Genomic DNA, 24,216 nt, shown 5'->3' with positions numbered 1-24,216 from the left:
CTATAGGGAAAGTATTAAACGACGCAGGAAGCATCAAAAGAAGATGGAAGGAATACACAGAGTCACTGTACCAAGAATTGGTCGACATTCAGACATTTCAAGAGGTAACATATAATCAGGAACCCATGGTACCAAAGGAAGACATCCAAGCTGCCCTGAAGGCACTGGTGAAAAACAAGGCTCCAGGAATTGACGGAATACCAATTGCTATGTTTCAACAAACGGATGCAGTGCTGGAATCACTCACTCCTCTATACCAAGAAGTTTGGAAGACAGCTACCTGGCCAACTGACTGGAAGAGATCCATATGGGGAACCTGGACATAGACCAAAAGGCAGTTGTTTGAAGACAACAAGGGGATACTGAGTGGTTTAAAATCATAAAAGATGTGTGTCAGGGTCGTATCCTTTCACCGTACTTATTCAATCTGTATGTTGAGCAAATAATCTGAGAAACTGGACTATATGAAGAAGAATGCAGCATCAGGATTGGAGGAAGACTCATTAACAACCTGTGATATGCAGAAGACACAGCCTTGCTTGCTGAAAGTGAAGAGGACTTCAAAACCATTTACTGATGAAGATCAAAGACCACAGCCTTCAGGCATAGATTACACGTCAACATAAAGAAAACAAAAATCCTCACAACTGGACCAATAAGCAACATCATGATAAACAGAGAAAACATTGAAGTTGTCAAGGATTTCATTTTACTTGGATCCATAGTCAACGCCCATAGAAGCAGCAGTCAAGAAATCAAACGATGCACTGCATTCAGTAAATCTGCTGCAAAAGGCTTCTTTAAAGTGTTAAAAAGCAAGGATGTCACTTTGAAGACTAAGGTGCACCTGACCCAAGCCATGGTATTTTCAAATGCCTCATATGGGTGCGAAAGCTGGACAATGAATAAGGAAGACCGAAGAAGAATTGATGCCTTTGAATTATGATGTTGGCAAAGAATATTGACTGTTGGAAGAATGAACAAATCTGTCTTGGAAGAAGTACAGCCAGAATGATCCTTAGAAGCAAAGATGGTGAGACATGTTATCAGGAGGGACCAGTTCCTGGAGAAGGACATCATGCTTGGTAGAGTGAGGGTCAGCCAAAAAGAGGAAGACCCTCAATGAGATGGATTGACACAGTGGCCGCAACAATGGGCTCAGGCATAGCAACAATTGTTAGAATGGCACAGGGCCGGGCAGTGTTTTGTTCTGTTGTACACACGGTCGCTATGAGTCATAACTGACTCGACGGCACCTAACAACAGTAACAACAGCAATAGATCTCCACCCTCTATCATCCATATGGAAGGAGCTCAGGTGGCACAACAGTTAAGCACTTGGGTGCTAGCAGAAAGGTTGCTGGTTTGAATCCACTCAGAGACTCTTTTTGAGAAAGACCTGGCGATCTGTTTCAGTAAAGATTACAGCCAAGAAAACCCTATGGGGCAGTTCTACTCTGTCACATGGGGTCGCTATGGGTTGAAAATAAACTTAACAGCATGTAACATCTCCATATGGAGTCCTCATGTGGTCGAAACAGTTTGCATTCGACTACTAACCTAGAAGTTGGCAGTTTGAACCCATCCAGTGGTGTCACAGAAGAAAGGCCCAGTCATCTGCCTCCATAAAGATTACAGCCAAGAAAACCTTATGGAGCAGTTCTACTCTGTAACACATGGGGTCACCATGAGTAAGAATCAACCTGATGACAATAGGTTTGTTTGTTTGTTTTGGTCATCCATGCAGGTCAAGACATAGTAAAATATGAAATCTTTACTCCCTGATTTTTGTGAAGGCAGGGTGGAAGTGGGGAAGCTTGGAGAGGAAAGATTGTCATGGATTCAAGATAAAGCCTTTAATATAACTCAGTTATGCAAATTAACACAGGCCTATACTCTATGATAGATTAGCCCAAGCTTCAAGGAAGTTGGAGATGTGGGAGATTTAAAGTTTATCTAAAATGGAAATTATAGCCCACACTTCCTTAGGCCATTCCTGCCCAGAAATGGTAGATGCCGTATTTCTGACATTAAGGAGGACACGTGGGTATATGTATGCTCAGGTTTACAGTGAGAGGCAGGAGCGTGGACTTTGGGTCAGAAAGACCTGGGTTCTGTCCTTTGCTTGCTGTGTGACCTTGGGAAGACTTTTTAATTTCTCTAGGACTGTTTTCTCGTCTATAAAATAGATAAATGAAGGTAACAGTGCATACCTCATAGGTTTGTATAATAGGAAGAGGTTTGGCTGTAATAGAAGTCTTGGGACATCACTCACTTCCACATTTCATCAGTCACTTTAATTTATTTCTCTTTCATATAAAAGTCTGGGTAGGTGGTTCCACATTTACTGGGGACACAGGCTTCTTCTGTCAACCTGTGACCTCCATTTAATTATCTTGAATGGCTGCCGAAATTCCAGTTATGAAGTTCTCATTCCAGCTGGCAGGAAGGAGCAAAAAGGAGGAGAAGGAGGAGGTCCTATTCTTCCCTTCAACCACTTCCATTTACAAGTCATGGGCTAGAACTTAATCTCACGAACACAACCAGCTATAATGGAGGCTGGGAAATGTAATGTATACTCCAGGTAGCCATGTGCTTAGCTAAATATTGGGGTTCTTAACTGTCAAGGAAGGGTGTCATGGATTGAAATGTGTCCCCCCCAAAATATCTGTCAATTTGGCTAGGCCATAATTCCCAGTATTGTGTGAATTGTCCACCATTTTGTCATCTGATGTGATTTTCCTATGTGTTGTAAATCCTATCTCTATGATGTGATGAGATGGGATTAGCGGTAGTTATGCTAATGAGGTAGGACTCAATCTACAAGATCAGGCTGTGTTTTAAGCCAATCTCTTTTGAGATACAAAAGAGAGAAGGGAGCAGAGAGACACGGGGACCTCACACCACCAAGAAAGCAGCATTGGGAGCAGAGCGGGTCCTTTGGGCCCAGGGTTCCTGTGTGGACAAGCTCCTAGTCCAGGGAAAGATTGATGACAAAGACCTTCCTCCAGAGCGAACAGAGAGAGAAATGCTTCCCCTGGAGCTGATGCCCTGAATTTGGACTTCTAGCCTACTAGACGGTGATACAATAAATTTCTGCCTGTTGAAGCCATCCACTTGTGGTATTTCTGTTATAGCAGCACCAGGTAACTAAGACAAAGGGGAAAATGGATACCGGTCCAGATAACTATTAATCTTTGTCACAGATTGTAATTAGATTTAAATGGGACAATGCGAGTGGAAGGCTGAAGACAATTATTGGGCACAGAGTAAGTGCTCAATAAATGTTAACAGTTATCCTCTTCATCATTATCATCATTATCAGGAGAGGAATGCTTTGAAACTATCACGAGGTGTTTTCTTATTTTAACCTCATCTTGCAGATAAAGTCATCCTTAGCTACCTCCCTTTTAGGAAATTTTTAGCTTCACCTTTTATGATGGTTGGACACCAAAACCTTTAAATGTGTCCACATGAAATAAGAGTATATAAAAAAGAAAGCAAGGGCATGATGAACATAGGATTGAAGATGCTGTTTATCTTGGGCCAGGGAAACAGAAATAGGTTGTTGCGGGGGATGGAGGTACCATGTGTTTAGATGTAAATCATTGTCAAAGCTCTAGTTTTTATTTTGAGTAGTGGGTTCACAGGTGCCTATTACCTTATCAAAAATAACAAATAACTATATAGAAGTGGAGGTGTGTAGACCAATGATCCAGTGACGAGGTTATATCATGAATCAAGGATTATAATTAGTCCTGAATCAAGGATTATAATTAGTTTTATGTACCTGAGCCGCTTATGTTGTCTGTGTGTGCACTATATTGCACAGCATCTGTTTGCGTGTCAATAGTAGATAAAAATAGTACTTCCTATCTGCACAGACTTTTAACCCTTGAAGTACTTTTATACATCCATAAAAACTGTTTATTAAGTAGCTCATTACAGATGGCTGAAAGCTTGCTGTTATATAAATAGGACTTTGAACTTCTTTGTGCCCTGTGGGAAACTATTTTATTTTATCCTTACGATAACCCTCCAAGGTGGGCAGGGCAGATGTTACTATCACTATTCTATGATGAGAAGAGGGAACTGAGAGGGTAAGGGATGTTCTTGAGGTCACATAGCTAGTTAGTACCACAATGGAACTTAAGACTCTGGTCCCCTTGCCTAATGCTTCTTCCTTTAGCCCAGCTCACTCTCCAGTTATTCATCCATTTAGGCATTTATTTGGGTAAACGTCCCTGGGTGGTGCAAACCATTTGGAATTGACTACTAACATAAAGGTTGGTGTTTTGAATCCACCCAGCAGCACTGCTGAAGAAAGCCCTGCGATCTGCTCTGGTAATGATTACAGCCGAGAAAACTCGGTGGAGCAGTTCTATTCTGTAACACATAGGATCCCCATGAGTCGATATCTGCTTGAGGGCAACGGGTTTGGTTTTGGTTTTCTTCTAGGCACATTATGCTTATATGTTTGTGGTCATACATGTGTGTGTTTTCTGGGGCTGTGTGTGCAGTTTATGTAGTCTCTGTGCACTGTGTATGTGCCCTCAGAGTCCTCGAGTGCCCCTCTAGGCCTAATCTGCCTTACTTCCAACTCCATGAGGAATCCAGGCTGGGGATTCAGTTGTCTTCTTATTCCTAGGTCATCTGACTTCAGCATCTCCCCAGAGCCCCAGCGAGACAGGAAGGTGGCTTTGATATCAGGGACACATCTTAGGCAGTGGACTCAGCGCACGGGAGCAGGCCAGTAATGCCCAAATAATGATAATATTTAACACTTCGTGATAATTTATAGTTTATGAAGTGCTCTCATGTGCACTATCTCACTGGATTCTCACCCAGCCCTGAAAGCAGATTTTATTATTTTCTTCATTTTGCAGACATGAAGAGACATTAAATGGCTTATTCAAGATAACTCAGCTGGAGGACAGGCTTGAATTCAGGTCATCTGTCTCTGAATTCTGTTCTCTTTCCACTATGCCTTGCTGCCTCTGAAAGAGCATAAGGAGCTATTCTCTCTCTAGCCTTGTCAGAACTGTGAGAGAGGGAGTCAAGTGCGCTGCCAAGCAAGAGGAATCACCCCCCCGCCCCACAACTCCTCCGCAGAGAGAAAGAGGCCAACATGGAGCCCTGAGCAGCCCCAGACCAGCGACCCCTCTACCTGAGAAAGAGACTGAACAGATGGAGCCTTTGTCCTCCCCATCCGTGTGACCCTAAGTCTTTGGGGGATCTCCCAAGCCTGCCTCAGGTGATAGCAACACATTAGAACCGGGGAGGTGGAGGTAGGTGTTTTCCAACCCCTGTGGCTTTACGTAGTCTCTTTGACTTTGAAGAGTCGGGGAGCGCAGGGGAGCTGTATAACCCTATCCGTCCATACAGCACTGGAGGAGCTCCCAGTTATCCCAGACAGAGTGAATCTCTCCTCCAGCTCCCAGGGCTGGGTCTGTGCCCCTCTAAAGATGTCTTGTACATATCTGTGTCTCCTTCCCCTCAAAATTGTTAACACCATCCACCCCCGCATGGCACCACGTACACAATCAGGACTAAATATATGCTGCTTAAAAAGAAGGAATGTTCCCCGCGGTTTGTAGAGCAAGCCCTCCTTCCTCAGGAGGGACAGTGCCAGACAGCGCCTCCCGCCCTTCACTCCACCCCCTCACTCCGGCCTCCCAGCGGGCGAAGTGTCTTCTGGGAAAGGTGAGGGAGGGAGGAGACACTAGCGCTTATGCCTTCGTCTCCTGGATTCGCTCCTCAAGAGCGTGGTCCCCAGGAAGTTCTCCTCTTCTCCCTAAGCTGAGTCTCCCTTGACACTGGGGCTCTGGAGTTTTGGAGGGAGATAATGGGGGCCATGAGTTGCCATAGTCAAGCCACATTCTCTAATCTGGCCTATGAGTACTTAAGCTGAGGTTGTGCCTTACTTCTCGACTGCTCTGCGAGAGAGAGGGGAGGAGGTCAGCAGGGGTGCGTTTGATAATCATCCCCACACTCCACCAGAATGTATGCAGAGGCCTTCTGGCGGCGTGTATTCAGGGCCTCCCACCCCCTGCCTTGAGCCGGGGTACGCTATGGGTCCACCGAGCTCCTCAACATCTTCTTCAGAGACATGGGGCTAACCGGGGCCAGAGGAACTAGGCTGCTTCAGAAACGCCTGCTTCTCCTTATGGCCGTAGATTCAGGAACAACATTTTCCACATTGGAAATCAGGACCCATTCCCTAGGCCCTCCCGTTTCTGCATGATCTTATCTGATACTCTCCACAACCCCGTGAGAAAGGTCACTACTCTGCGCACAGAAAGAAAGGTGCAAAGTCTTCCTCTGATCACGCAGCCAGGCAATAGTAAAGGCTCTCCCGATTTCAGGCGATCTGGATCTCAACCCATCCTTTTCCCATCCCGCATCCTTTTACATTTATTTATATGAAAAACTGTTCCAAGGTTTAATTATTAAATAGTTCACATCCGTCTTTATTGAAAAATAATACATGTATGAGAAAAGCAATGCAAAATTCATAGGAAAATGAGGAAACTGTTCAATTAAGAAAATATCTAATATTTGTATCACACCTGTTTCTAGGACGAATAGCCCCAGTAATTCCAACAAACTCCTGAGCTTTCATTTAGCTCATACTTCTCATCGCTTCTCCTTCAACATATACCCCCTCCTCCAGTTCGCTGCTGCTGTTCTAAAAGATCCGGACAATTGGAGGAAAGTGAATTTTCCATTTGAATTAGGCAGCTACTTTCATCCACCGCCCCCTTCCCTTTGTGTGGTCCGGGGGAAGAACTAGAATCTCTCTTTCCCCTCTCGCAGCCTCCCAGGCCCTGGCCACCGCCCACCTCACTGCAAGCTTCTCGCGTCCTCCCCTTTAAGACACCCACGCGTCCCTGGCTCCGCCTCGTTTCCCCAAGCCCCGCCTCCTCGACCCTCCCCTTTAAGGGCCAGCCCCGGACGCAGAGGAGGCTGTGACGAGGCAGCCGGCCCCGGGCTGGGTTCGTTGTCGCGCGGCCGCTTCCCCCCGGCCGGGCCCCCGCCGTCCCGCGTTCCACCGAGCGCCAGGCCCCCGGGGGGAGGGCCGAGGGCCGGTGGGCGCCAGCGGCGGTCGGCGGGACCCACGGAGCCCCGCGACCCGCCGAGCCTGGAGCCGAGCCGGGGCGGGGAAGCCGGCTCCAACCCGGAGCAAACTTCCCAGCCCGGCGGGGGGTGGCGGGGACCCCGTCCGGAGCCGGAGGAGGGGGCGGCCGCGGGGCCTCCCGCTCCTGCGCCCGCGTCTCCGGGCACCATGCTGTCCAACTCCCAAGGCCAGACCCCGCCGGTGCTGTTCCCCAACCCGCCGCTGCCGCCGCCGTCCCCCGCCCCGGCCCAGCCGCACCTCCTGGCCCAGCCGCCGCTGCAGCCCCCGCAGCAGTTCCCCCAGTTCCACGTCAAGTCGAGCCTGCAGATCAAGAAGAACGCCATCACCGACGACTACAAGGTCACCGCCCAGGTCCTGGGACTGGGCATCAACGGGAAAGTTTTGCAGATTTTCAACAAGCGGACCCAGGAGAAATTCGCCCTAAAAGTACGTTTAGGGCCCGGGGGAGGGGAGGGAGGGCAAGGGCGCTCCGGGAAGGACCCCCAGCTCTCTGGACCGGCCCGGGCAGGTAGTCGCTTTAACTTAGTCGGCTGACCCTTCTGGGGCGTCCGGCGCCGGCAGGAGGAGTGGCCGCAGCGGGGCTGCCGGGCGCCCGAGTGGTGCCAAGTGCGCGGCTCCCCCAGAGCCGAGCCGGGAAGGTCAGGTCGGATCTGACCACTCCGCCCAGCCGGGTTTCCGGTCACCTCAGGGCGTGAGTGGCGGGGACTCGAGACGACTCGTGAGGACTCTGTCATTTTGGGGCTTGAGCGGGATCCAGCCGAATCGTGTCTTGGCTTTGGGACCACTTCTGCTTTAACCCCGTCTCAAGGAAGTGATTTTCGGGGGCCGTGGTTCCCCACCCTCTCTTCCCTCCTTTCTTTCTTTCTGCGGGCACAAAAGGCCCATTACTCATTGAGCTGGTTGGTCGGTTGGTTTGGAGAAGTCGGATCTCAGAGGTTTATTTAGCCTCGCTCCTTATTTGGGAGCCGGAATGTGTGATTTCACTTCCCTGGGCCTCGCGAGCGCGGCCCCGCCGCCTTGGGGCGGCTGGCCCCGCGAGGTGCAAGGCTGGAGATTCCGCGGGGACACCGCCCCCCGGCGCGGGGGAGGGATTGTTTTGATCCTAGAGCAGGCCCCTTGCTACCTCTAGTGCCTGTGCGGCTCCAGATGGGAGGCCAGCAGGCTACGGCGCGGTGTCTGCTGTTTCCATGGCTCCATTGATCTTTCTAAAGCGAGTCTGTAAACCTCGGCGTGGCCCCCATGCTGATTCCGCGAATCAGAGGTGGCCACTTTGGCCTTAGAGATGGACGATTGATGGGCAGTAGGAGAGAGCGTTATCCTTGAGCTGAGGAAACCCAACCTTTCATCTGTTTATTTTTTGAAGGGGTGTGGTGGGGGGAATACTTGCTTCAGAAGTTAAATAGAACGGACTTGGAGGTCTGATGGGATGGGGTGGGTCCCTAGGCAGTGTGAGCCAGTCGTTCAGGGGTCACCGAGAAGCAGGTTTTCCCCTCAGAGGGGTTTCAGGTCAAACCACATCTCTAAAGGTGACACACCAGGTCTGTTTCCCCTGGGGTGTGTTAATGATTGGAGGAAGAGAAAAATACTTCCTGTGTTATATTTTTCTCTTTCCCCTCAACCCCCACAGCTAGCTGTATTTCATCTATTAAATCCAAAACTCAGATATGAGTTATGGGTGGACTGTTGGAATATATAATCAGATGTAATAAAAACCTGGTACTTTGGGGCCATAGAGGGCAAGCATGGTCCATTCCCAGATTTTAAGTTCTCTCAAATGGATTTTCTTGTTGCTTTCCTCATCCCTTATGGGGATAGCTTTCAGCTAGCCTGAATTCTTTCAGATTTCTTTGTTTTTCACTACTGTGGGCTTTTGGTTGCTTTCTCGTGCTGAGTGTTGTAGAGGGAATAGTCGTATATCTTGGAAATGTCGGTATTTGTGCCTTAGACCCTTCTTTCCTTTCTCAGAACCGGGAAAGGGGGAGGGAATGTTTGGCTTGTCTGTGGCTCTGACCTTGAGAAACAGAGTTGAGTGAATACAATATGACCACAGTTAACCTGTACCGTTGAGGAAGTGACAGACATTCTTTCCAGGAGAGTTTTCTATCCCCTTTGAGACGCCATCTGCCGTCACCCATCAGCAGTTTGGGGACACTGGCTATTCATTCTCTTGGATGGGGAGAATGTTGTATAAAGACTTCAGAACAAAAACTCTCAATTTCCACTCCGTATATATGTAATAGACACACAAAACCATTCTCTAGTATGCTTTTAGATGGTCGTTCAGGTTCCATTGTAATAATAGGGGAATGAGAGTTGGATTTTTCACCTTTGAATAGTTTTGAAAGGAAAAATATAACAATGGTTTAAATAACACTCACAGTCTAGTGGGTTTTCGTGAGGGTGATGTATCCTTCTCAGTTAGAAGTGGGTGAGGATTGAAGTCAGAGTCTGTTTTGACAGGCAGCCTGCTCCCAGATCTTACAAGTTGACTCAACTGTTAAACTGTAGATTTCCCACACATCTTTGTGTAAAAGCTTAATAATAGAAGAAAAAAGAAGGAATGAGGCATAAGGAGAGTGACAGCAGTGTCAAAAGCCCTTCCATATCCAAATATTGGTTAAGACATAATTACAGCTGTGGGGGGAGTCTGGTTCCAAGAATCCTGTTCTAGAGACATATACCAAAGAAATTTCTAGATCTTGACTTTTGATTAACTTAACCTTAGGTGTTGAGTAGTGAAATGATTTTCAAAACCAGGAGTCTTTTGATTATAAACCAAGGGTGGAAGGTGTGGTGGGCAGGAGAGATTGCTCCATTGGGAAGGTGCTGGAAGACAAAGGGAGTAGACGATTGCTCTGCACTGTGGGTCAAGGCCATTCCTGGGGATTTAGGACAGAGGGCTGGTGAGCAGCAGCAGGGCCCCTAATGGGGCCTCTGAATTTGGTTACTTCACAGCTCTGAGAGTTGATGGCTGCCTGTATGTCCTGTGCTCTGTCTATGGTCTGGTGACCTCTTAACCCTGTTAAGTGAAATCAGTGCTTAAAAAAATAGCCCCAACTCGCTCTGCTGCTTCTCTACCTCCACCTCAGAGATACAGCATATGAGTGCTACTGGTAGGTGCTGTGACCTCAGCTCACCATCTCTTCTGGCTGCTTGGGTTATGTTCTGAGTCATACTCATACTTCCAGTCAGAGTCAGAAGGGACTTCAGGGTCATCTCATCCAGCCCCCTCATTTTGCAGATGAGAAGGGCAAGGCCCAGAGTGAGGGAGTGACTTACTTGAGGTAACACAGCTATTCACTTGGCAGAGTCTGAATTAGAACCTGGGATGCTTGTCTCTCAGTCTTAGGCTTCTTGCCACTTTGTAGCTGCAGTGACATCGGCAGCCAGGACACGGAACTGGCCGCTGCTCCCAGAGCCCCTAGAGCCCAAGGAGCTGCTTCCTCACAGCATGTCCTGCTGTGATTGTAGGCAGGAGCGCATCAGGAGGGGCTTACTGCTTTACCAGCAGCAGTCCCTGAAGTTGGAGGGACATTTATAAACCAACTCAGCAGCTCTGTGCCCTTTGGATCTGCTGTGACAAGTTCCCCCCAGGCCCTTTTAGGGAGTGTTTGATGGAAATCTTATTTATTTATTTTGTAGGAGAACATGGGAATTCTAACTATTTCTTTGGTGGGGACACCTAGTCTCATCCCTCTCTGTGTTAATTGGTTGTATTCCCCATGGGGTTCCTCAGCCCCTTCCTCCTCCACTGTGTCATGGTGACGCATAGGTATTAGCTGAACAAATTTAATTAAAGCCAGCACTATCGCCCCTCTCTGCCGTGTGACACGGATTGGATGAAGCATGTTATTGCTTTACAAAATATAGAATGTTGTCATAACTTATCTCTGTTTATCTTTCCATTGTGTGAAATAGAGGAAACAAGGCTCTGTGGTTTCTTCTCCTTCTCTCCTCTCTCCAGCTGCAATCCACTTCCCAGGTCTCTTAAAGGTCACTGTGATGTGAATTCCTTTGGTGCCAGGAAGGAGAAGGTGATGGGCACCTCTTGTGGTTCGTCTGGACACTGTTAGAGGGGATAATATTGCCAGTGCAAGGAAGTGCCAGAGCGCCTAAGTCCTTATGGTCTACCAGCCGTACCGAGCACACTTCATATTGTGTATGTATCACAGAGCAAAGCAGCTAGTGTGGCTGGAGTAGGGGCAGTGTCCCACATTGTCTTTTGCTGGTATCCTGGATGTAATCACAAGGTTAGAAAGGTTTCTTTTACCAAACCAGACTCTTATATCCACTATGGTTATGGATGGTTAACGATTTGCTGAGCAAGTACTATATACTTAGTTGTGTGGACAGTTCTGTAAAATTTGAGGGACCAAGAAACCTATTGGAGAAGATGGAAAGTAACAGACGTAGTGGTCTAGGGTTGCATCGTCCAGTATGGTACCTAGTAGTCATGTGTAGCTGTTTAAATGTAAATTAATTAAATTAAATATTAAATTAAAAATTCAGTTGCTAACCATGTTTCAAGTATTGAGTAGCCACATGTGGCTAGTAGCTACCAGATTGGACAGCACAGAAGAATATTTCCATCCTCCCAGAAAGTTCTGGGACTTTGCTGGTCTAGGGCTAAATAGTGTGGTTGGGTATATAGGAGCTTTGAAAGAGGAGAATCTGTGAGACTGAAGGAGCTGAGGAAGGTTTCAGCAGGGACATTGCTGGGCCTCTGAGGAACGAGCAAGTACGTCTTCAGGGGGTGATGGTAAAGTTGAACCTAGCTGGAGCCGAGGGAGGAGGAAGAGATCAGGTAAGCAAGTAAAGGAGCAAGTGGTGCTGGTGGCTCAGAGTTGGGCCCAACCCGTCTATGTGTTAAAAGTAGGTTTTAAAGTGTTTGGGGGTCATGAGATAAGCTAACAGGATGTTATGAACAAAGGTTAGGACTCACGGAGGTTGGGACTTGTGGTTTTTTGAGGGAAGGGTCTGGTTTCTGGTTCAGAGAACTTGTCTGTCTCTTGGGAGAAGGCTCCACTTATGTCTGCCCTGGCCCTGGCCCTAATATTGTCTACTGCAGCGGGGCTCTTGGCATCCGCTGAGGCCGGGTCAGCTCATGGTCCTTTTTCACTTGTGAATTCTGGGCTTTGATAGGGCTTGAAAATAATCTCCAGCTAAGATCTGGGATCAGTGGCTGACAGAAGGGGAGAGAAAAGGAGGCCTAGCGCCTCAGCACCATGGATGTTTGTGGGTATCTGGGGGATGAAGGGGCTCCTTTTTGAGAAGATGAAGGTATCGGTTTCTGTGGTGAAGATGTTTCGACCTCTTGGGATCTGAGGAGTTGGGCCATCATCAGTTGATGAGTCTACTTAAGAAGTAGGTTCAGGGGACGGGAGTTGGGGGGAGTGTGTGTGTGTGTGTGTGTGTGTATAGTGTGTGTGCGCGCGCGCGCCTGGAGTAGACCAGCATCAGGACTGCTGGAGGCAAACTTAATCTCTGGCCAAATCCTGGGGCTGGAGATGGGGAGACCAGCTCTTCTCGTGCTGTGGGAGGGGCGGACACCCCTGTCACCCAGGAGCGTGTGGGGTCTGCAGGAGAAATGCTCACCGCGGTGGGGAGGATAAGGCCACTGTCGTCTGAGTTGTGTCCTAATTCTCAAGGGGTCCTACTGTGCTCTGATCCAGGCTCCTCCCTGGTGGTGTGGTGTTTGTGGCACAGGACTTGCACTTTCCTGCCTCCTCCTCCTCTGCAGGCCCTGCCTAGGGTCATGTGGGATCTCTTTTTAGTCCCTCCTCCCTGGACTCTTCCTCTCCAGGTGGTTCTGTGTCTCGGAGGGAGGTGGGTGAGCCAGGAAGAGCTGTTCTTTGTCTTTGAAGGGGCTGCAGCTGCTCTTGGTGATGATTTAAAGACCAGTGGTAAAGGAACCGTAGTCTTCATAATGCCTTAGAGCCAACGTTTATAGGTCATCTTTCCCGATTCCTTTATCTCGCTGAGGAGGAGAGTGGGGCCTCCCAGAGAGGTTCATTGGTGTGTCTGAGGGCTCACTTGGTGTCAGCCTCGGAGCTAAGCCTTGGGACTGGTTCTGATGGCTCTTGGTCTGGGTTCCTTTGATTTTTGGTTGCCAGAGGTGGTAGTCCTGGGGATGTAGAGTGGCAGGCAGTGCAGGGCTGGGCCCCATTAACCCGTCAACTAGGATCTTTTTACATACCTTGTAAATACGGGGCATTGGTAAGAAGGGGCCATGGCACTGGGACAGCTTAATGCACACCAGGTATGTAACCCAAATCAGACTGGTGCACCCTTTCTTTTCTAGTCTATAGGGAAATACTGATCTTTTGTATTTTAAGATATATATGATATAAATATTGAGAGAAGGGCCTATTGCTATGAGTTGTGTACTAGATTAACCTAACCAGACCAAACCAAACCAGTTGCTGTCGAGTTGATTCTGACTCTTAGCGACCCTGTAGGACAGAGTAGAACTGCCCCATAGGGTTTCCAAGGCTGTAAATCTTTAGGGAAGCAGACTGCCACATCTTTCTCCCATGAAGCGGCTGGTGGGTTCAAACTGCTGACCTTTCGGTTAGCAGCCAAGTGTTTAACCACTGTGCCAGCAGGGCTCCTTATGTTCTAGGTTAGAAGGCAAAAAAAAAAAAAAAATCCTTCTACTATTTGTGCATGGCTAACTGGTTGTATGACGTGAGAGGTTACTTAAACTTTCCAGGCCTCAGTGTACAAAGTAGAGGGTCAGGCCACCAACAGCTTCTGAACACTAGCAGTGTGGACTGAAGGCTGGGCTGGAGGCAGGAGCGCCGAGGGCAGGCAGGGTGGTTGCTGAGCTGCTCCACGTCTGACCATTAGCAGTGTCTGGGCCCAGCCTGGCTGCCCTTTAGATAGCCTTAGTCCTGGGCTCCAGGGCAGCCAGGGTCCAGTTAATTGCTAATTGTCAATGACCAGCTCCTCCTCTTGTGTGAAGACTTAGAAAGTGTTCTAGTAGGAACCTGGCAGAGAGGGTGGGCTGAGTAACTCGGGGGTCTATACCTTCTCTTTCTTTGAAATAAAGAAGAATCTTAGTGTAGTAGTGGTGAAAGATACTACTACTAATAGTTGCCATCCAGTCCATTCTGACTCCTGGTGGCCCCAGGTGTGTCAGAGTAAAACTGTGCTCCATAGAATTTTCAATGACTAATTTGTCGAACATAGATTGCCAGGCCTTTCTTCTGAGGCACCTCTGGGTGGACTTGAACCTCCAACCTTTCAGTTAGCAGACGAGTACGTTAACCATTTGTACTACCCAGGGACTGGTGGTGAAAGGTAGAGATGGATAATTCCTTTCTCATTGAAGTTGTGGGGCAGGTAAGGCCACTGTGAGTGGTTGTGAGGCTGTGCCCTGCACAGAGACACCTGGCTGAGGCTGAGGTGGTGCAAGAGGGCTGAAGTCGAGCCGACTGTCCACTTGCCAGGTTTGCTTTGGTGTGTGGCTGGGTGCATCTAAAGGGGTGCCTTCTCCTAATTCACTCAAAGATGTGGTTATGAGCTAGGGAATGTCTGAAGTGAGAGCTGGGGACTGATTCCCAGCACTGATAGGGAAATTTGGATTTGCATCCAGGTAGCACTCAGTCGCCCAGAAATCCGAGAAAGCAATGGGAGAAGGGGATGTGTGATGTGTGATGATGCCTGCTCTCTCTTCTTCCTCCTGCCTACTCAGGGCTAAAGCTAGTGGCCTCAGGTCCCATGTGCTTGAACTGTGGGGTGCTGTATGCCAGGCCGTCAGATTTGGTTGGAGGAGGAAAAGAGGAAGAGTGGAAAGAGGCATAAGGCTAGGCTTAGCCTCTGGCAGTGTAGCGTTCTTGGGGTCTTTATTCTCTGATCCAGTAAACATCTCTTGTGCCAGCCGAGGCTGGGATGTAGCCACAAGGTCAACCTCTATTTGTATCTGATGTTCCTTCCAAGACCAGCATCCTGGCCAAGCTGCGTGTTTATTCTGCTAGGAACCTGAGCTGTCCAGAAGGGTCATATAAAAGGGCATCTTACTCTTGAGGGACGTTTCCAGGCATCTCTGTGACCAGTGTCCATCCAGAACTTGTCTGGGAGATGAAGGGTGGTGACCCAAAGAGGAAGCTGTATGGACACCTGTTGGAAGAAGCCTTTTCCGTCTCAGAAAGGATGAGGGCACAAAGGAGCTGTGCTGTTGATGCTTTCTCTCTGTCTGGCTTATCTTCCTTTCAACCTGAAGCAAAGGCGGAATTTCTCCAGTCTCAGGTGGAGAGGGGCCTAGACAGAGACCTCCTGCCCTGTCCCCAGGCTGACTACTCCTCCATTCTCCTGCAGGGCTCTTACTTGCCCTGCCCCTCAGCAGCCAGATGTTTGAGTTGATCACTTTGATTGTCCATATTGTTGCGAGGCTCCCAGCTCATGGTGGACATCTGCAGCCTGGCCTCCTGCCCAGGGCCCAGGACTGTTACTCAGCCCCTCTGTCCCAACAGCTAAAAATAACCTTGCCACTGCTGCAGTCTCCCTCACAACCCAGGCCCTGTGTCTGCCACAGGTCTTCCTGCCACACTGCTCAGCCATTATCTCACTTTCCCTCGTGCTCTCCCCATCTGCCCCCTTCTCTTCCAGCCTGAGCTGAGTTGGTGCTTTGGGGTTAACTTGCTCATCTGAGTGCTGGGAGACCAGCTGTGCTTGGGCTTCTCCAGGTATCTAGATTTATGTGTACAAAGGCTCTGTGGAGTTGTCTCGCTCATGTCATTCCCAGTTAGGGGAAGGGTTAGACGAGGAGGAGGAGGAGGAGGAGAAGGAGGAGGAGGTGGATGAACAAGTTCATCGGAGTTGATTAGACTTTCTGCTGTGCTTGCCTCCAGCTCTGACTTCTTCCAGGCTCCATCCCCAAGCAGGCCACTGCCAGAAGGTGTATGGGGTTGAGTAGGAGAGCCCTGTGTGGGAGCAGCGTCTGCCCCCAGCCCTGACCCTGACTGGACGGAGCATATTACCTGCTTAAGACTAATGCGTTGTTGCTGTACTTTCCACCTCCACTGCTGCGTGGGGCTTCGGGTTACCACATTCAAAAGTGTGATCTCATCTTGTTGGCTTCTAAGAATAACTGGGCCCTGGCTATCGGGGCTCCTTCCTGTGTCGAGCCGTGGCCCCTCTCACCCTTCCCCCCAGCTTGTCACCTGCAGAATGTCACAGAGAGCATGGGTCTCTTCCACTCCCGGCTCTGGGGGGCAGCAGTATTGTGATCTGTGTCTGTTGAGGTGTGACCTCTTCCTGTACTTCTCAGGGACCCTGGGGACTCATAGAGCAAGGTGAGGAAAGGGCTCAGGTAGCCAGAATACCTGCTTCACCAACATATCCTGGGGAGAGTATTTTCTGTAGTTTGACTTTGGCATTTTCTTCTTTCTGCTTTTTCTAATCCCTGGAGCAGGTGTTGGTACTAATCTTGGCACCAGGGGGCTCTGTGTCTGCTTTTTGGGATTAAGGTTTATTTGGAGGGGAGGGGCGTGTGGGGGAAAGTATTAGGCAGAGAGAGAGGATTGGGGAGCCCCTCTGTCTTCAGCTAGAGTTATACCCAGGCACTGTATCCATGACTGCCTGGCCCTTGGGGCCTCATTTCCTCTCCTGGGAGGGATTCATCTGCCAAAGCCCATGGGCCTCTGGAGGGGAGGAGTTGGGTGCAATTGCTAAGAGTTTATTTTTAACTCTGACAGGGGGAGCCCCTGCCCTCGGAATAGCCATACCCTCTCGCTTTTCTCCCTACCCAGGCCTCCTTCCTGACTTCTGTCATCCTTAGAAGAAGGCTAGTAGGGTTCTAGAAGGCAGGTTTCACAGGCTCTAGGGAAATGGAGCCTTTAGGTGAGAATCTACAGATTGCTCTTTTTGCTGCCTTCTACAGAGCACGAGGGTCTGGGGCCTCCTGGGCATTCAAGGCCACGTGTGTGGAACTTAGAGCATCCTAGGAATGCAGGTAGACTGGCAAGAGACCACGTGCCGGGGAGCTGGGAGCAGTCTGGCTGCTCTGCTGGGCGGGAGAGGCCAGCAAGGGGTCATCTTGTGCTTTTCTCCTTCCTTCTCTCCTTGCAGGCACCCAGATCTCTTAAAGGTGGAAGGCCACAGGGATAAAGCAAGCATGTTTACAAACCTGTTTTGTAAACTCTCACGTTTACGGGAATGCTGAGTTTTGATATTCCCACTCACTGCCAGGCTCCCAAGCATCACATCCTTTCCAGTAGAGCCTGTGCAGGTTCTTAGTGCCCGAGGTCTTTCGCCCTGCCCTCCCCAGGGGTGGTCTCAGCATTTGTGCCCTTAGAGTTCAGGAAGGGAGGTGAGTGAGAGAGGTCCCCTTCTCCTGTGTCTCAGACTGTCCTGATTTCATTATCTTTTTTTTTGCTTACCTTGGCTCAGGTTCTTTTAAATAAAATAAAGTAAAATTGGGTTTGAGGTATAATTAGAGAAGAAAGAATAGAGAGTAGTGATGTTGGTGGGGGGCGGTCAAAACATGTGGCCCACTCTGAGAACCCTCAGCCTTGGAGTGAAGGTCTTGCCCCTCAATTCTATGGAGTGCAGTGGGTGATTAGTCTGCCTAAAGCCCAGCTCTCATCATGTTGCTTCCCACTTTCAACCTTTCAGTGGGTTCTTTGCCCCGTGAATATATAAGATAGCTAAATCCTTCCCATATCTGGCCCCAGTCTGGTTCTTCCTGAATGCATGCTATGTTTTAGGTTAAAAACCAAACCAAACCAAACCAAACCCAAATCGATTCCAACCCATAGCAACCCTATAGGACAGAGTAGAACTGCCCCATTGGGTTTCCAAGGAGAGGCTGGTGGATTCAAACTGCCAACCTTTTGGTTAGCAGCCGTATCACTTAGCCACTGCGCCACTAGGGCTCCTGTTTCAGCTTAAATAGTTCATATATGCTGTTTCCTGAGCAGGACTCTGCTCTCCCACCTCTACACCATTGCCTGGGGTGTCTCTTTTCTCTTTGTCCCCTCGTCTCCTTATTCTGTTCCAGCACAAACAACGCTACTTTCCCGAAGCCTTCCACACCAGAGGTGATTCTCCCTATCTCTCCCTGTCATACTTGCCAAGACACTCTTAACTTTTGTCTCACATTTTAAATGTATTCTCCGTGTGCAAGATGCTCCTCTCTGGGTGTTGTATTGGATTGTAAGTTCTCTGAAGGCCCAGATCTTCATTAGCTTTGTCCCCTGCTCTTCCCATGTAGTGACTACATGCCGTCATTTACAAAAGATTTTATATTGTATTTTGGCACAGTGCATTATACGCAGATGCCCAATAAAGGTGCAATAACTGAATGATAGTGGGTGCTACCTTATGTAAATACAAGGTACCCGTGGTGATCCTCAGGGTTTGGGAGTGGCTGGCAGCTCTGGGAGTGGGGCAGTGCCAGGCCAGGCTCTCTGAGTGAAGGCGCCCCTGAGTGTCTCTTCTGTCCCTCCTCCTGTCTGCTGACAAGCCATCCTGCCTTCCTGTGAGGAGTTCCCACCCTGGGTGGGTGTGGCTCTCAGGACAGTTTTCTGGGCATTTCTCCCCTCCACCCACTGGTATCTGCTGACTCAAGCTGGCACCTTCTGTTTCTGCTAACGGACTTCTCCTTCTTGTAAGGGGCCCTGACCGCAGTTTCCCATTGATGCGTCTCCTCCTTCTCCTCCCTGTTCCAGGGCCCCTGGTTTTCCTATTCAGTTATGGAGATGAACCTTCCCCTCCTTGGAGAACTTTAACTGAGGATGGGAACACATCTGGAAAACAAGCGCCACCTTCCCTGCTGCTGTTGGCAAGTTGTCCTCAGCTCCAGACACAGCAGAGACTTGCAGATGTGGTCCAAGGTTATCTGCTGGCCTCGCTCCTCTGTATTGCAAGAGAGCCCAGCACGGTGGAGACGCTAACTCCATGCCACAGCACATTGCAGGGGAAGGAGAGCCAGACTGGAATTTGAGAGACGGGTCCTAACCCTACCTGTGTGGCCCTGAGCGAGTCTTGTCTGGGCCTCACTCTGTAACACAAGGGGATCAGATTAGATCGGAAGGATGGCGGCACTGAAGGCCTTTCTCCATGACTCTTGCTGTGTCCTCCCTATTGGGAAGACATCCTGATGCTGGAAAAGAAGTGGTCAGCCTAGGGCCCAGAGAGCCCCTGGGGCTGGGAGCCATTCTCTCTGTCCTCAGTTGCTGCAGGCCAGTGTTAACTTCCCTTCTCCTGGTTGTAGTGTTTTATTCATTCAGCCATTCAAGCAATGCTTGTAAACATTTATTCTCCTTCAGGCTCGCCTCCTGTCTTGCCTGCTGACTGGCCATCAGGAGGCCCAGATGGCAGGATTAGCCTAGAATGGGAGAAGAGTCGTGGTCATCCCCTTGGGTTTAGACCTTTTAATACCTCTGCTACATGAGATGAGAGGAATTCAGAACAATGGGGATTGATTCTTTCTAGCAGCTTAGACTAGACCCCTGCCTTTCTAAGCAGGATTTGCCTTAGGGTGCCTTCTATCCCTCTGAGATCCGAAGCAACTTACTGCTCAAGGAAATTAATTAGCAGTGCCAAGAATGACTTTTGCAGCTTCCCTAAGGATAGATAGAACAGCAGATTGACTTTGATGCATAAAGCAATCTTCTGTTTTTTGCCTTGTTCAGATCACTTTTGAAAGCTTAGTTATCTTTTGAAGGTTTCCCAGGTGAATAGCTATTTTTTACGGAGCAGATACTATGTATCAGGCGTTGTGTTAGGCATTTTTGCTTACACTGTTGTTAATTCTTAAAGTAATATTGCAAAGTAAAAATTGCCCCATTTTCTAGAAGAGGAAACACGTTAACACGTGTTCAGAATCATTCATACCCCCCTAGCAAATACTGTATTTATTGAGTGCCTACTAAGTGCTAAGCATTATCGTAGGCTCTGGGGATACATCAGGAGTCCCTGGGTGGTGCAAACGGTTAAGTGCTCAGCTACTACCAGAAAGGTTGATGGTTCAAACCCACCCAGAGACTCCTTAGAAGAAAAGCCTGGTGATCTGTTTCTGAAAGGTCACAGCCACGAAAATCTTATGGAGCAGTTCTACTCTGAAACACATGGGGGTCACAATGAGTCGGAATTGACTCAACGGCAAATAGTTTTGGTTTTGGGGATACATCAGTGTACAGAAACAGACACAAAAACCCCTGCCTGCTTGGAGCTTGCATTTTATGAGGGGGAGACAGGCAAAACACAGACAGTTAAATGGTACAGCTTGCCAGATGGTGCTAGGTACAAAGGAGAAAATGAAGGAGGAGGGAGGTCCTGAAATGCTGGGAGTGTGTGATGTCGCAGTTTTAAACGAAAGTCAGGGCAGGCTACACCTAGAAGGTGATGACTGAGTGAGCCTTGGGCATGTCTTATAGGTCACTATGAGTCAGAATCGAGTCAACGGCAACGGGTTGGGGATGTCTGGGGAGAGCACTAGGCAGAAGGAGTATCAAGCACAAAGGCTGTTAATGATGGGAGCGTGTCACTCTAAAACCTGGACTTCTGATAGCCCCTGGCACCGCCTCTCTTTTGTGACTCCTTTGTAATTCAGAACCGAGTAGACCCAGGAGTTGATATTTTATCATCAAATATTTATGGGATGCTTATTTTGTGCAAATTACTGCAATGGTAAAGATAAGATGTGGGCCTTGTCTTTGGAAGCTTAGAGTTTAGAGGAGGAGTGAATGAATACCTATGCGTGTGAAAAATAAATGAGAAGAGTCTGCCACCAGAAATCTGGATTGTACGCTTTCACACATATTCCCATTTCACCCTCGCAGTACTACTTTGACAGAGGTAGGTCAGATGGTCTGATTCCTGAGCTTACGCTAAGAAAGAGGTCCAGGGAGGTGGTGGTGGGTAATTGGCAGAGTCAGTACGACAGGGTGGCAAATAAATGATACAGAGATATGTGGTGGACTCTTCAATGCAGGAGGTGGGGGGACACTTTTGCCTGGCATGAGCAGAAGGTACTTCATGGAGGCACACCTGTGTCACACTCCAGGGGAGGGTGTAGACAGAAATATGGCTGATGGGAGGGTTTTTGAAGAGTAGTCGGGGGACTTCACTGGGTGTTCGCATATTCTGTTTGGCTGAGGGGCCAGGTGAGATGAGATGATGTCTCCCCAGGGGGATGAGCTTTCTGGTAACCGGAATGCTTAGGATTGAGTGTTAACTGACCATTGCCTAGAGACAGGGGAGGGTATCGGAAAGGAAATGGCTAGACTGAAGCTTTGACAAAAGTTATTTTGACTCTGGTTTGGGCAGAGTGGTGGTTCACTGGTAGAATTCTTGTCTTTCATATGGGAGAACCAGGTTTGATTCCTGGCCAGTGCACCTCAAGCAGAGCTACCACCATCTTATCAGTGGAGGTTTGCATGCTACTGTGATGCTGAGCAGGTTTCAGGGGAGCTTCCAGCTAAGACAGACTAGGAGGAAAGGTCTGGTGATCTACTTCCAAATATCAGCCGATGAAAACCCTGTGGGTCACAATGGTCTGATCTGCAGCTAGTCATGGAGATGGCACAGGACCGGGCAGCATGTCGCTCCATCGTGCGTGGGGTCACCACGACTCGGGGGCCAGTTCGTCAGTGGCTGACAACAACGTTGGGCCCTCGCAGGGCTTCTCTCTTGCTCTGAAGAGTCACACTGTTCGTGTGTTTAGCCACTGGTGGAGGGCTGGAAAGGCAGCGCTCTGTCCCCAGCTCTGGCCATCTCTGCTCCCTGCGTGTCAGGAGCTGGGGGACGGGTGGCCGTGAGGGCTGGGGCTGGAGCTGACCGTCGGTGCAGATGGGAAAATGAAGCAACGGGTTGGGCCTGTTTTTTCCTAAGCCTGTGCTGTGACAAAGGAAGTTGCAACATGTTTTTTTTTTTCCTTTCTTTTTATAGAGCAAGAACGGGGGGAAATAAAACAAACAAACAAACTACAAAAAACCCAAAAAACAAAACAAACCTTCAAAAAACATCTTCCAGTAAACTAGAAAAAGTATCTGGTCTTTGATGAATCCGCATTGCTCCCCTCCCCCACAGTGTGTTTCATGTCTTCTCTCTTCCTTTTGCCTGCATCCACACCTCCTTCGCAGAGACCACAGCAAGACTTCTGTCCTTGGGGGGATTGTTGTCTCTGCAGCAGGCCAGCTGTGTCTGCAAAGGGGCAGAGTCAGTGGCTTGGACTGAGGGAACCTTGAGAAAAAGCATCTTATCTATTGCTCTCCATGGGAGAGATGTCTGCTGTGCAAGCACACTGGAAGGCTGCCTGGTCACTGGAGAGCTGTTTAAATACGACAGGTGGTTCTGGACACCTACCGGGCCCATCTTGCTGCAGCTTGTGTCTGTGTTCATTTGGTATCCCAGGAGGTTGAGGCACTACTTGTTTCTCAACTCAGATAACCACCCTTTTGAGTAGATTCAGAGCCTGCGTTTAGGCAGACGCTGGGAAAAGGGGCCTGAGATTGCTTGGAGGCAGAAATCAAGGCTGGAAGACCACACGTGTTAATCTGGAGTCCTTGGTCAGGCTTGAGTTTGCCCTTCATGCTGTAGCTGGGCAAAGGTCCGGTTGTGTTTGGAAGTGTGTAGATATTTTCCTCATGAAAACTTTCGAAGTCTGGAAGAGTAGTGAGACTTTTTTGGGAGAAGGGATTCATTTTTTCTTTCTCACATTTCTATACCCATATGCAGCCAAAAAATTCCAGTACAAACCAGCTTTGAGACTCCGGGTTTAGTTAACTAAGGAATGTTCTAGGTTATCCCCGAGGACAGGTCTCCTTGCTCTGGGAAGCTGCGAAACGCAGCAGCCAACTCGCCTGACTGCCTGGGGTGGGGTGATGGCTGCTGGTGTTAATTGCTTTCTTAGGCAGAGAAGGGTAAAGTCCTTGCGGGTGAGAGGTTTTGTTCAGCCTCTTTGTTCTCTGTACCTTGTTGCCTCTGTTACAGCTGACACTGAGCTGCTCCTTTCCTCCTGTTTTCTCTGAATTTGATCTCCCTGTCATCAGGTAGGAGCCCTGGTGGCGCGGTCGTTAGGAGCTCGGCTGCTAATCAAAAGGTCAGCAGTTCGAATCCGCCAGCCAATCCTTGGAAACCCTATGGTTCATTCCTACTCTGTCTTATGGGTTTGCTATGAGTTGGAATTGACTTGACGGCAATGGGTTTGTTTATTTTGATTGTTCATCAGGTGGCTCTCTTCAGGCTGGATGTGAGTTCAGCAAGGGGGGTGGGGGAAGGACTGGAATCTGAATTCGTTTGTTTGCCTCGAACCACAGTGAACACATAAACCCTCATTTGCAGGAAGCTGCACTGGCCAATATGGTAGCCACGTGCCACATATGGCCATTTACATTTAAATTAAAATAAAATAAAATAAAATAAAAAATTCAATTCCTCAGTGGCACTAGTCACATTTCAAGTGCCCAACAGTCAGATGTGGCTTAGTGGTTACTATATTGGACAGCACAGTTAGAGAACATTTCCCTTATCACAGAAAGTTCTCTTGGACTATGCTGGACTCTGAGGTAATCATTCTACAACCTGGTAAAGATTTATCTGAGTTGAAAGGGGATTTGAGGCAGGACATGAGGAGAGGTGAGAGGGTAAATGTCGTAGTTGCTGTAGGGTCGATGCCGACTCATGATGACCCCATGTGTTACAGATAGAACTGCTCCATAGCGTTTTCTTGGCTGTAATCTTTATAGAAGTGAATCACCAGGCCTTTTTTCTGCAACACCTTTGGGTGGGTTTGAGCCACCAACCTTCAGTTTAGCAGTCGAGCACAAACCTTACACCAACTGTTTATGGACTGTGAGAGGGTAACTAGAAGGTAATGATTTAGAAAAAGACCTTAAAAAGTATTTGGTTTGCCTTGTTTAGGACTACATCCCGGGTAGATGGTCATCTAGCCCAGTGGTTCCCGAATCAGGTTGACTGTCCGAGTCTCCTGTGGGTAGCATTTGAAAATATAGATTTCTAGCCCCACTCTTTGTATCTTATTGAATCTAAGACTTTATAGAGCTGTTCAGGAATGTATATTTTTAATATACTCCCTGTTATGGAGTAAATTGTATCCCCCCAAAATATGT

The 24,216-nt window shown here is 48.6% G+C and overlaps 1 protein-coding gene across 1 annotated transcript in view; it reads left to right on the top strand.

Annotated features, from left to right (window-relative positions):
- Positions 1–7,080: 7,080 nt before the first annotated feature.
- Positions 7,081–24,216, top strand: part of MAPKAPK2 (MAPK activated protein kinase 2) — a 55,711-nt gene continuing 38,575 nt past the window's right edge. Inside the window, exon 1 of the mRNA XM_004375203.3 lies at positions 7,081–7,564. Within this exon, the coding sequence (XP_004375260.1) occupies positions 7,286–7,564 (279 nt within the window). The 5' untranslated portion in view covers positions 7,081–7,285. The remainder of the gene's footprint in view (positions 7,565–24,216) is intronic.

Source organism: Trichechus manatus, unplaced genomic scaffold (assembly GCF_000243295.1).
Source record: "Trichechus manatus latirostris isolate Lorelei unplaced genomic scaffold, TriManLat1.0 scaffold00035, whole genome shotgun sequence".
Lineage (NCBI taxonomy): Eukaryota > Metazoa > Chordata > Mammalia > Sirenia > Trichechidae > Trichechus > Trichechus manatus.
Note: the sequence above shows the minus strand (reverse complement) of the source record. Positions and strands in the feature narration are given on the sequence as shown.